This window comes from Gastrolobium bilobum, unplaced genomic scaffold, assembly GCF_033153095.1.
Source record: "Gastrolobium bilobum isolate Gb01-03AN ecotype WA unplaced genomic scaffold, APGP_CSIRO_Gbil_v1 utg1827, whole genome shotgun sequence".
Lineage (NCBI taxonomy): Eukaryota > Viridiplantae > Streptophyta > Magnoliopsida > Fabales > Fabaceae > Gastrolobium > Gastrolobium bilobum.
Window position 1 is genome coordinate 97,178 of NW_026898477.1, and position 13,218 is coordinate 110,395.

General features: G+C 32.7%; 1 protein-coding gene across 3 annotated transcripts; it reads left to right on the forward strand.

Moving 5' to 3' along the window:
- The first annotated feature begins 309 nt into the window (after positions 1–309).
- On the forward strand, positions 310–9,344 carry LOC133316616 (sphingosine-1-phosphate lyase). 3 transcript variants are annotated; one of them, XM_061518389.1, is made up of 15 exons: positions 310–595; positions 731–776; positions 1,608–1,759; positions 1,885–1,944; positions 2,596–2,820; positions 2,904–3,045; positions 3,208–3,258; positions 3,363–3,454; positions 4,338–4,464; positions 7,508–7,523; positions 8,045–8,152; positions 8,271–8,325; positions 8,411–8,557; positions 8,690–8,768; positions 8,936–9,344. In XM_061518389.1, the coding sequence occupies exons 1-15, from the start codon at positions 393–395 to the stop codon at positions 9,056–9,058; spliced, it is 1,626 nt and encodes a 541-aa protein (XP_061374373.1). In that variant the 5' UTR covers positions 310–392; the 3' UTR covers positions 9,059–9,344. The 3 variants fall into 3 exon arrangements, with proteins under 3 accessions (XP_061374373.1, XP_061374374.1, XP_061374375.1); XM_061518390.1 differs by lacking the exons at positions 8,690–8,768; positions 8,936–9,344 and having other exon boundaries at positions 7,465–7,523; positions 8,411–8,551; XM_061518391.1 differs by lacking the exons at positions 310–595; positions 731–776 and having other exon boundaries at positions 1,612–1,752.
- Positions 9,345–13,218: the final 3,874 nt, after the last annotated feature.

Consider the following 13,218-nt stretch of genomic DNA (forward strand, 5'->3'; position numbering starts at 1 on the left):
CTACCATGCAGGCGAACTTGGTTAAAATCAAGTTGGTGTCCATTAGAAACGTGACACGTCAGTAAAACGAGCTTGCTACACCAGGTAGCGAACTTGCCCCATGACAGATTGAAAAATAACATGACATTTAAATAAAAAAATTAGTGAAGAATGACATTTTAATTGGTGTTCCAAAATTTTCTTGGTAGCCAAAACGTTTTAGTTCACATAAAGAGGGGAAGTAAGAAAGTATTCGAGTCATGACACGACACGCAACCGCTAGGATATAATTTTCTTCTTCTTCTTTCGTCTACGGTTCCATATAATATTTAATATTAACATATACTCTGTTTCTCTTTGTCAATATTATTATCATTATTATTCCTTCTTCGTTGCTCTCTTCTTTTCCTGGAATGGATTCTTCTGCATTGACTTATCATTTCAATCGCTTCAGAACCTCCGCGAACTCGTTCCTATCCCAATATGAACCTCTCACTCTGCTTCTCGCTCCTCTTCTCTCTCTTCTTCTCGCACACGTCGTTCGCTCTTTGTTCCGGGTTCTCCATGACAAGGGACTCAAAGCCACACTCATAGGGTTTTTCATGACCTCTATCAAGTACTATAACTACTCCATGCACTGTATTTTTGAATTAATTAATTAATTGATGATAATATTATTATGTGATAATTACTCATTTGTTTGGTGCTTTCTTGATTAATCTAATTTGTGATCTCTGTTTTGGATCTACAGATTGATCCCTGCTGTTAAGAGTCGTATAGATGCTGAGAAACGGAAGGTCAGGTGTTGTGTAATTTAATTGGATTGAACTTTGTTTTTGTGTTGTAAATGGAGTCAACATCGCATGGCTTTGTTGATTTAGTTGAGCTGAGATTTTGTTTATTGTGATTAGAGTGGTAATGAGTTGGATTTGATTCTCTGAGGTTTTTTATGCACATTATAAGTTCGTTCGTGAGATTAGTGGTTAGTTCTGTATTTTGTGTTTTTCGAAATTGCAAAATTTTTGAGACGGGAGAGCTTGAACCAGTCTACGCCATTTTGGTTAAAAAGACCTGTTGGGTTGTTGTATTATCTAGAATTATATTAAAATGGCTAGATGGAAGGCGTGGTAACATTGAGGCAAGACAGTATGGAAATCTGAGTTTTTGAAAGGATTGACAGTGATGAGAAAGTCAATGCCCTCTCAGTCAATATCTTCTTCTGATGGAATGTCATCTTACTGGAGGTGGAAAAAATTCATGAATAAGTTTTATTAGTAAAATTGTATTGAAAACTGATCAAGTCCATACTAGGCTTACCGTGGGACTCCAAACTTAAAGTTCACGAGGTGAAGAAACCAGTTGGGTTTTTTGACTATTATTTGTCAAATCCAAACACACGGTTCAATTTGTACCATTATTCTTGTTCCTTATGCAGTTGATGAATACTTTGATTTGTTTGTGGACCTGACTGTCAATAACTCTGAGAATGTCCTTTTTGCAAACAAGGCTACACTTTTATTTGTTAATAACTGGGCGTACACTTTGTTTGAACAATTTTCTGCTTTCTTTAAACCATGGATTGTGGATGGTGACTAATTTTGTTATTAATCTGGTCATTGGGCACACAGGTTGTCAATAAGTTGCAGTCTGATAGCAAGTCTAAAAGAGAAGGTTGGATAACAGAATTGCCAAGTACAGGATTAGGGACATCTGTCCTTGAGAAAATGAGAGAGGAGAAAAGAAATGATCCGATTTGGCAAGGCAAATGCTCTGGTACAGTGTATGTTAGCCATTTTGGTAAAATTAAATATTAAATTCTGCTTATTTGTGCTTGGATTTTTTAAATCTTTTTGGTCCATTTGGTTATATGTAGACTCTTTTATAAATTTTGTTTATTTCTTGCAGCTACATTGGAGGAAGTGAATCTGATGGACATTTTTCTCTGATAAATGAGGCATGCTCAATGTTAGTAAGACATGGCAGAGTTTTCAGTTGTACTTTTATATTTCTGGCAATATTAATTTTTTAATATACTGATTAGCAATTATGTTATTTAAGTTTGTGATATACATGTAGATTGATTTGTGCATAGTTCTCCAGTTTTGAAACTAAGTAAAATATCAGTAGACCTAGTTCGGAGTACCTGAGTTCGTTTTGCTTTTTGAGCTGGAGTCATCTCATTGTTGAGTGATACTATCAGATTATGTATTTTGCCTTAACACTGATGGCTTATGACTTAGTCTGCCCTAGGCATTATAGGAAGGGCTTATATAATCGTTTGAACTTGAAAATATTCAAAGCAAGCGTATGGTTATGACTTCTAATTTTGCCAAACAGAAATGAACTAACGAAGTTGACATCTCTTTGATACTTTGACCGTTACTTGATTTTTACAGATCAAAATCTAGATTAGTTCTATATGTTTCCGAGTCTAATGGAACTGTTTCAGAATTAGGTTTTGATATCAAATTCATTGATGATTTTGAGGCATTCAAATAATTTACAGTTTAGAGAGTTACATTTCACAAGTCATTTCCATGCTTATTATCTGGGCTGCTGATGTTTCCATATACATTTGTTGCATGTATCTAGTAATTGAAGTTGATGGACTTTCAGGTTTTCACATACCAATCCCTTGCATTTGGATGTATTCCAGAGTGTAGCACGCTTTGAGGCAGAAGTGGTTGCAATGACAGCAGCACTCCTTGGAAGTAAGGAAAAATGTTCTGGAGGACAAATATGCGGCAACATGACATCAGGAGGGACTGAAAGTATATTATTAGCCGTCAAATCATCTCGTGACTATATGAAATATAAGAAAGGAATTACAAGACCCGAAATGTATGTCACCAATAATTCATCATCATATCGTTGGTAAATTGTCTTCTTTTTAATGTAATTTCAAAATAACTTCTCATTTGTAGGATAATTCCTGAGTCTGCTCACTCAGCATATGACAAGGCTGCACAGTATTTTAATATCAAACTATGGCGTGTTCCAGTTAGCAAATTTTTTCAAGCAGATGTAAAAGCAATTCGACGTCATATTAACAAAAATACCATTTTGGTATGAAGTTAATCAAGCATGCTCGTTTTTTTTTTTTTTTTTATCATTTACAAAATTCAAATTTCTTGGTACAGGATTTTATATGGTATGCAAAAGCCTAATAAAGCCTAATAACTTGAATTCTTGTTGTCAAACGAAATTGACTGTCATATGATAATACAGATTGTTGGATCTGCTCCTGGGTATCCTCATGGAATAATTGACCCCATTGAAGTAAGTTTTTTAATTTTATTAATCCAATGCTGAAAAAAATAATATAAGTTCAACTTGCTTGCTGATTTACCCTAATGCAGATAATTTGGCAATTTCTTCCATAGGAACTTGGTCATCTGGCATCAAGCTGTGGTGTTTGCTTCCATGTAGACCTTTGCCTTGGTGGCTTTGTATTACCTTTTGCTCGTGAGCTTGGGTATGGTTGGCATAACTTAATATATATTAGTAAACTATTATTCATTGCTGTTGTCTTTTTTGTTATACTTTCACCTTCAATTTTTACCTTGTCGTTGTTTAGGTGCTATACTTTCATATTAAAATTTGACCTTTGGAGCTATATCTGTCTATGCATTGGGCCTTTTCTTCTCTAGTTGACAATATGATGGACCTCTATATCATGGGCCTCAACCTCCAATTTATGTATATTATAGAAAGGTGAATGGGGTGTAAGGGTAGAGTGGGGAAGGAGCTGGGAAGTGTAGTGGAGGAGGTTGTTACAGGTAGCTCTAACAGAATTGACACTTGGCAGCAGGGAATTGGTGGAGAGGATGCTGCTATCGTGGAAGGGAACATGAATAAAAAGTGAATGGAGGGTGATGAAGCGGGTATCGGGTCATTTGGGTGATTAGGGGTGGGTGTAGATTGTCGCCATAAGAGCAGAGATAGCATGTTGCTTCTCTAATATTCTCTATTTTTTTGTCGTATATTCAAACTTTTTCTACATTCCATGTTTTATTTATTTTTTATTTATTTGGAGCTTGCTCCTAGTTGTTTTTCCTTCTAATTTTCACTGTTAAATGCAGGACCTATCACAATATATTCCAATTCTTTTATTAACTGTTTGAGTAGCTTTCCAAGCATTACGTTACCGGAACTGTTTCACAAATACATAACTTTTTCAATTTCTTTGTATCTGCAGATTTTATTGTTTGTTTGGGATTATGTGTTTGGCATAGTATTATCTTCATGAAAGAGGCACTGTTATATTGGAAATGATATGTAGATCTTATCTTAAGTCATAACTTTTTGTAAAATGTCAATACCAATATAAGGAATTCATATTTACCTTTTCTTCATAGGTACAACATTCCGCCATTTGATTTTTCTGTTAAAGGAGTTTCTTCAATATCAGTTGATGTGCATAAATATGGTTTAGCTCCCAAAGGAACAAGTGTTGTTCTTTATAGGAACCATGAAATCAGAAAGGTAAGTCATTGGGCTTCTCAAAAAGCTTTAGGCAAAGGCTGATGAACTATTTTTAAGTCTTTAGTGTTATAGAAATTTTTTACAGTTAATTTTTGCAGCATTTTTGGAACATCTCACATAATATAGTGCGTTTTAATCTTCAAAAAGTAAAGTATATGTTCTTTCATGTTCCATTTTTCTTTCTGGTGTTGATATTCATCAGCACTGTAAAAATAACAAAATTTAACATATTGTATTTGATTACTAGTGTTTCTATTTCATAACTTGAAGTTTTTCCCCGGTGGATATATGTTCCCCTCCTAGAATCTGCATTGATCTTTCTCTTGGCTATTGCACACATGGATCTCAAGCCTAGGGCCACACATGAAGATCGACTTAGTTCAAGAGTTCTTCATCTCTTTCTCTTCTTTAGGAAATCATGGAGAGTTATTCAAAATATTCTTGCAGTTTTTCCTACTTAGGGATGCTATTTTTGGAGATAAAACTTTCTTTTGGTGAATACAATTATAGATGCAGGAGATAAAAGAGGAAGTGTATAACATGGCAAATCTTTTGACTCAAAAACTTAAAAATCAATATCTGATATCCTAAATATATCATTAATTTCACATGGTCATTCCTTAAATCATCCCTATCTTAGTGCATCTCATACTCAACTCTCCAAATTTTATAGGAGTATGTTAGAATATCTAGAAAATATTGATAATATCTTAGAATAAGTTAGAATATCTTAGATGTTCTCTTAGGAATTGTTTTCCTATTTTTCATATAGTTCATAATTTGTTTACATATTCTAGAAGTTTCTTATTAAGTACTATTAAGGCTTATTACTTTGTCTTTTGCATCATGTCTTTCACAGTAATGTTAATATAATTTTTTTGTTTCTTTCCTTATTATCTAAATCCCTTTAATGTCAACATCGTATCAAAAAGGCATTATCCTACACGGCTGTCCCATCCCATCCCTTCTCCTAGTTGAACACTATTGCCCACGGTTGTGTCGTCATTCCAACGTCTTCTGGCCGTTGACCACAACATCTTTAACCACCTCCGACAACTTTTTCGACCGGTGACATCAGGATTTGGAGTGACTCTTCTTTTTTTCTGGCTAATTACCTGCAAGCCCACGCTGAACCGGCATCTCGCACTCTGCTTTTGCGTCAACATGTTTCGTCTTCTCCGGTGGACTCTCTACGTAGCATGACTGACCAATTTCGGCAGCAACCACTAGTGTGGTACTTGTCCCAACCTCGTCTCCTCAGATCCGATGTTTTTCTCTATCAATTATCGTCCATGGGTGGCCATCCAACCCTTACCAAATACCAGCGTTGTCCACGGTTCCCCATGTTCATCCGGCCCTTCTCTCCTCACATTTGGTCTTCTCCAGCTTTCCTCTCCACTGCCTAGTGTGACCCATTGCAGACTCTACACCCTCTTATACTCCTAAGGTCATGTTGAAGCTTGAGTCCCTTGTTTTAACCAACAATGATTTGTGTCCTCTCTCCAGATTTATCCACCCATTGTGTGTCTCTTTTCCAATGCTAACATAACATGGAGGGGGAGAAATCTGGAAGTTGCATTTTGGCTACTTGTCCTAAATGCAGCCTAGCCCAGTCGGACCTTGTCCCAAATGCAGTTTGGCCCCATCAAATTTTGTCCTAGATGCGGTCTAGCCTCATCAGTTGGATATGCAATTTGGCCCCGGTCGTTCTCCCTAATGCAATTTGGCCCTATCAGCTTGGCCCGCTTAAAGTGATGAACAAATTGACTGTGATTTATATCAGCCTTCCATTGTGAATCAAACCAATGGACAATGTTGATTTCTTGTATCTCACTGATAAGTCATGCTAGCAATCATGGTTGTGATGCACACCAGCCTCAATGATAGTTCTTGTTGTACTGTCACTCCAGTAATGCTTATATCTCCAATGTTTCAAGAATCTCTGAGTTGCCTTTCAAGCCATGCTTTGTGGAGCCCAGATTATATTGTTGGTTATTTTCATCTTTACGATTAACAAGTTTAGTAAGCTTTAGCTTGAGAGGGAGTGTTAGAATATCTAGTAAATATTGTTTAATATATTAAAATAAGTTCAGAATATCTTAGATGATCTCTTAGGAGTAGTTTCGTTATATATCATGATGTGTTTCCTTATTTTGGGAGTCTCTTATTTAGTACAAATTGGGTTTATTACTTTTCTTTTGCATTACATCCTTCACAATAATATCAATATAATTTTATTCGTTTTCTTTCCTCTATACCAAAATCCTTATAATTTCAACATAATAGAAAGGGACAATTACTAGTTTGCACCCCTTGTAAACATATGGAATTTCATTAATAGGAAAGTCTGGCAACAGAAAGTAATTAAATCGTTGGTGTGAGATAATATCTTCAAATGTGTAACGCGAAGAACTAGTTTATACAGAGTAAGCCATCTTTTTTTTGCATTGTAAAACAGCTATTTTCCCATGGAGCAACTTTTTTGGAGCTCTTGGTTTGCATTGGGTTTGTTCTCTACTTTGGAGCAGCTTTTGATGATTTGGTGCAAATGTTTTGAAAAAAATAAGGGATTAAAATTTTGTGGCTGTACAGTTTATGCTGTCCTTTGGTACGTTTGGTTGGACCAGAATGATCTCGTCTTTAAGTTTGTCTCTTGTCCTCCTAAACTAATGAAATAGGATTATTTGTATGGCTTCTCTTGGGTGTTTTGCCCTTGGCTGTTTTCATGACAGTTGTTATTTCTATTAAGTGGAGAGACTAGGTAGCCTTGCCGCATTGTATAGTATATTTTTTCATGTTTCCCCTAGATGTGTTTTTCTTCTTTTCTATCAAATAAAATATCTTTTTCTATTATAAAAATGACAGGTCCTATAAATATAACCTAGTTCTCTTTAAGCTGTATTCCTCCTCCCCTCCTTTTTCGTTTCTATTTTTCGGATAAGCTTGTTTGCTACATGCCTTCCTCTGTTATTAGAAATTTTGTTGTTGACTTACTTGCAGCTGATTACTAATGTATTTTCTTTCTGGCTTTTGGACTCTACAGCATCAATTTGTCGCTGGTAAGTTTACAATTTGTTTCCGATATATATTTATGTCTTGCAGTTATTTTTATATTGCACATATGTGTGTGCGCATGAGAAATCTTTTTGAAACAACATCATAATATGTTCATGAAGAGGGTGAGCCTCGATAGTGGTAAAACTGCTCCTATGTGACTGAAAGGTCACGAGTTCAAATTCGGGAAATAACCTCTTTGTAAATATATAAGGGTAAGGCTGTATACAAAGATTTTCCTTATCCCTACCCGTGTTAGTCAGTGTTTAATGGGGAGTGATTTTTATCATACTGTGTTCATGCTTATTATTTTCCTTTCTTTGAGAGGGAACACGATCAACAACCTGCAAGGAAATGGGAAGAGGATAGGTAGTGAGATAAACTTTAGCAAGAGCTAGTCTTTGGCTTTTCAGTTTTAGACTGTGGAGCTAGTCATGTATCTGTTTGGAAGAAATGTTTTATCTTTATTGGGATTAATTCTGTTGCAATTTTCTTTGGTGATTGATAATTTGTGCCAATGTCACAGTTACCGAGTGGTCTGGTGGGCTGTATGTATCTCCAACCATAGCTGGAAGCAGGCCTGGAGGACTTATTGCTGGTGCATGGGCTGCAATGGTGTCTCTAGGGAAAGAAGGTAACTGCCCATAACCGCTCTGTGCAGGCTTTGAAATAATAATTTGCTTTCCCGTTCTGCTAATTCCGATTCCTAATACATGGTGTATGGCTGATTAATGGTCCATTTTATTCTACAGGTTACGTGGAAAATACAAAAGCAATTATGGAAGCATCAAAAAGAATACAAAAAGGGTACATAAATTTTATCTCTTTCTGTATCAATCTCTCGTGTCATGCCTTATATAAAAATTATGAATATAATGGTTGCTATGTGCAGTATAGAGGAGATTGCTGAGTTGTTTATCGTTGGAAGACCCGACATGACAATCGTGGCTTTTGGATCTGATGTGCTGGATATATTTGAAGTCAATGATGTTTTGTCTTCCAAAGGGTGGCATTTGAATGCATTGCAGAGACCCAACAGGTTGGGCCGGAGGGTAGCACATTGTCCCATATTAGGATTCTATCTAGCTAATATTTCAGGATTAAACTATTTGATGGATTATGGCTCACTGTTAAGAAACTGAGAATATTTTCTTCTTTGTGCTTGAATCAGCATTCATATCTGTGTGACTCTACAGCATGTGCCAATTGTTGAAGACTTTCTCAGGGATTTGAAGGAATCTGTGAAAACTGTAAGTTGTTTACTTGACGTGGAATCCTAGCTATGCCTGGATTATTTATTTGGAGACCAAGGAGTTTGTGTTAATTTTTTATGTAGCAGATCATTCCTTGATACAGTGCTACTGTCTTAATTTAATTTGGATTTTATTTCACTATTTTTTTTTCTTTTCAATTTCAGGTGAAAGAAAATCCAGGTCCAATAAGTGGAGGCCTAGCACCTATATATGGCGCCGCAGGGAAGATTCCAGATCGAGGAATGGTGCAAGAATTGCTGGTAGATTTTATGGACGGTACCTGCTAGTAGCGTTCACAAAATTGTGACGTCTCTTTATTGTACCAGATTTTTCTGGTAAAATGAACTATATTACACCTTTATTAAATAATATTCGATTTTATCATGCATTCTTTCATTTTGAGGAGAGAACTAAAAATTGAATAGAAAAATAAAACGCTCTTGTTAATTTGCTTACCATCAGCAACCTCACAAATGAATGTAAGTATGTAACTGAGGTATTCCAATGGTCAAGGACTAAGAAGAAGGATCCATTCGATTGAGCTCCATTATCTAAAATTTTCTTTTTTAGGTTTTGATGGATTGATTATGGATATGTGATTGGAAAGTTGATTTAGTTTGAGTTGAAGACATTATAGATTTCTCAAGTCCTATCAATCTTGTCTCACTGGTAATTCTAAGGTTTAATTATTTATTATTAGTTTATATATTTATATTGATGTTGTATTATTTATTATATAATAAATATGAATATAATTTTTTTTTTCTCTAGCATAATTTTTTTAACTACCTAGTCCGTCCCTCGTTTTTTGTGTGATGATGAGCCGATATTGCTGCGTCACCTTTGTCATTGTAGCGTCGTCAATTTAGCGAACAAGTTTTTCTTATCTTTTTTATTCTGTAAAATAAATTTTTTAAAATTTGTAAAATAATTTTATAAAAGAAAAAAAAAGTCCAGTCTTTTACCCATCGTTGTGAAACTCCTGAAATTATAAATAATGTACATGTGATTGATATTCGGTAATAAAAAAGGAAATATTGATTTTGTTTATTAAAAGGTCAAAATTAATTTAGAATGATTTTACATAAATGAATCAGAGTTTTGTTAATGTCTGTGTATCCCATGCTCTCTTATCTAAAATTTTATATAGAATTTGCTAAGATCTTATTAAATAAAATTGGTCAGTAAAATAAATTTAAATTTCAAAAGAACTACAGCTAATATTTTTAAAATGTAAATGGGAACAATGAAAGAAGAAATGGAAAACATGATCATCTGGTGGTGTTGCACGTTTGAATTACAAAGTTTGCTGTTAATTTAGAGGATTTCCAATGTAATAAAAAGTGAAGATGATTTAGTGTTGAACATGAATAAAATGAGTTTTAAGCCTTGTTAGTTTAAGAGGACTACTTGATACTTTGTCAAAGCAATGTATGACATAGTTAAATAAACATTAAGTGTTCCACATATTGTTTTAGTTATGATTACAATTTTTTGAATTATTTTAATTACAAAATTGATTTTAAATAGAAATGTTTATTAATAAAAAAAAGTTTATTCGTATTTTAATTTAATTATTGTGATTATAACTATGCTTAATGTGATACGTAATATTAACAAACTGTATACAATAGGGTGTTACACCACATCCATCATGTTATTACAATAGTTGTTTGCTGTATATGTTTTCCCCTCATATTGTGAAAATGTAATGTTGTTTGAATTAGTTTAAAAAATAAAAAAACATGAAGTATATTGGAAAGATATAGAATAAGTAAACAAGTAGAAAGTAAAAAAAATTAAAAAAAATTGAACGCAATAAAGTTGATTATGTTTTATAGTCACTCTCAAATATATTTGATATCTATCTAAATATTCATATATAATAATTAAACAAATAAGATATGAATTATTGAATTAGGATATGAAAAATGGATAAATTTTTTTTTTAACATGATAAAATTGATTTTATTTTCTTGACAATCTCAAACAGATTTGATGTTTATTTAAATATCAATATATAATAAATAAATAGAGTTAGGATTTAAAAATTGAATACAAAGTAAATTTAAACATGATAAATTTAATTTACTTTCCTATCAATATTAAATATATTTGATATCTATCTAGATATTAATATCAATATATAATAAACAACATTGATTTTATTTTATAATCAATTCAATTTATATGAATATTTATATTATATTATATTATATTATGATTTATATAATGTGAAGTTTTTTTTAAATAAATATAATTGTTCCGCTTCGTAAATTGAAGGGAACCAAAAGCAAAATACAAATCATCTACTTAACATGTCAATGCCATGTCGATGCCTGTAAACATTATGGATTGTGAATAAATTTTTAGTGCACAAGATGTTCCAAAGATTTAGTATATATTTTCATTCATTTTGTGACACATAAAAAATATCATATCAATTATTTTTTTTCGATGTGATATATTTTATTCATATATCACAAAATAAATGGACAAATATGCTAAATTCAGTGCATCTTCTTCTTCTTTTTTTGGAGTTACCCAACCCTAATTATCTCTTTGAGACGAGTTGGCTCCCTCCGGTATCCCCACGAGCTTCGACTCTTTGAGCCGGCTATGGGACTAATCCGGAGTGCGGGAGAACAGTGATGGCTAAAAGTTCAGCCCCCTCCCCAAGAATGCATTCAGCGGGAATCGAACACATATCCAAATCTGATACACTAAAGATTTATTTTTGATGAATATCTTATCTGCATAATATTTGTTTATACTCCTAATATTTACCTAGACCGTGGTAATCAATAATTTTTTTTTCTAATGATTGTCAATCACACGTAGGAGTGTCAATATAGGTTATGACACGTGGGTCGACCCGTGACACGACACGAAAATTCGTGTTCGGGTTGACACGTAAAAAAATTCGTGTCAGAATTAGAAATTTAATTTAGATACGACGATTTTTTTTTTCTGATTGAAGTAGAAATAAAAAATATATATACAATTAAGTTTTTGAAATTTTTGGAAGAAACAAAAAAAATAAAATATCATTTTTAACAATAAATTTAATACTTTTGAATTTGTAGAGATTTTGAAATGTCATCCAATAAACAGAATCATATTTCAAAATTCTTGCGAATTTAAAAATAAAATAAGATGTTTACAGAAAAATAAATAAATAAGATACTAGAGATTGAAAATTTTGGATAAAAAGCAGAAAAATCAATAATCAAATTATTCTTTTCAATAATACGTTCAACGTTTTTAAAATTTTAAAAACTTAAAATCTTACATCAAATAAATAATTATTTACAATTTGAAATATTATTTAACCCAATAAATATAATAATATAATGTTAATTTAATATCAATTTAGTTAATTTAATAGACTTTTGACATTTACTCAAACAAATAGGGCTCAACTTTTATCGGCTAAAAAAATTAGCAACTTTTTTAAAAAAAAAATAAATTAGTAATTTTTATTTGAAAAAATGGCAATGTCATCATTCATTTCAACTAATAATATATACTATCCATCCAACCTAATTAGTTTTGTAGACTTTTTTTAGTTCGGTGGTCCTTTTAGAAAATTTCCAATACTACCGTCGCATCTACATCCGTTTAATAGGAGTGTCCCGCGTCAATTTATCTTGTGTGGGATAGAAATTTTTTTTACTTGTGTACTTTATATTATGTCTTATCATTAAGATATAGTATAAAATATACTGTCGCATCTAGGAGTAAAAGTGGATTGGACCGATCTACAAGGACCTACGGTCTAGCCTATATTAAGCCGGACTTGACTTATTATATATAGTTAAATAAAATAGGCTCGGACTTTTAAAAACCTATTTAATTAAAAATTAGGTGATAGGCTTTTTTTTTATATACCGGGCTTATAAGCTCACAGGTCGGCCTATAATATGTTATTTATTTTAAATTAATAAAATAATTTTATTCATAGTAGTATCAAATTGTGATAGTTCAACTAGTGCATGTGAGCTAAGTAAGTGGTGGAAGGACTTAGGTTCGTTCCCACATCAATACTATCTTTAAAGGTGATATAAAATCTGTACCAATCTCTACAGTATCATCAGAATCAATATTTAGTACTGAAGGAAGAGTTTACTAGTGCTTATCGTTCTAACTTGACTGAAGATATCATCCAAGTTTATATATGCGAAGATTGGCTACGTAATCGGTATGACTTGAAAAAAAATTAAAAGGTATAAATTTAATCAATTGAAATATTTTATAATTTAATTATATTTGATTAAATTTAATAAAAAATTGACTTTATTTTTTACGTAGAGGAACCAACATCTCAGTATGTGATTGCCTATATAAATCTATTAAAAGATTTTTTGTTTCTTAATCTTATTTTTTTTATTCTATTCTTTATTTTTCTTTTTTATTTTCCACATTTACAAATTGTTTGTCAACTTGT

Coding starts and splice junctions, on each gene's coding strand:
- LOC133316616 (XM_061518389.1), top strand. CDS start 393: ATGGATTCTTCTGCATTGACTTATCATTTCAATCGCTTCAGAACCTCC. Junction 1,760..1,884: donor GGCAAATGCTCTGGTACAGT/GTATGTTAGCCA, acceptor TATTTCTTGCAG/CTACATTGGAGGAAGTGAAT. Junction 8,326..8,410: donor TCAAAAAGAATACAAAAAGG/GTACATAAATTT, acceptor TGCTATGTGCAG/TATAGAGGAGATTGCTGAGT.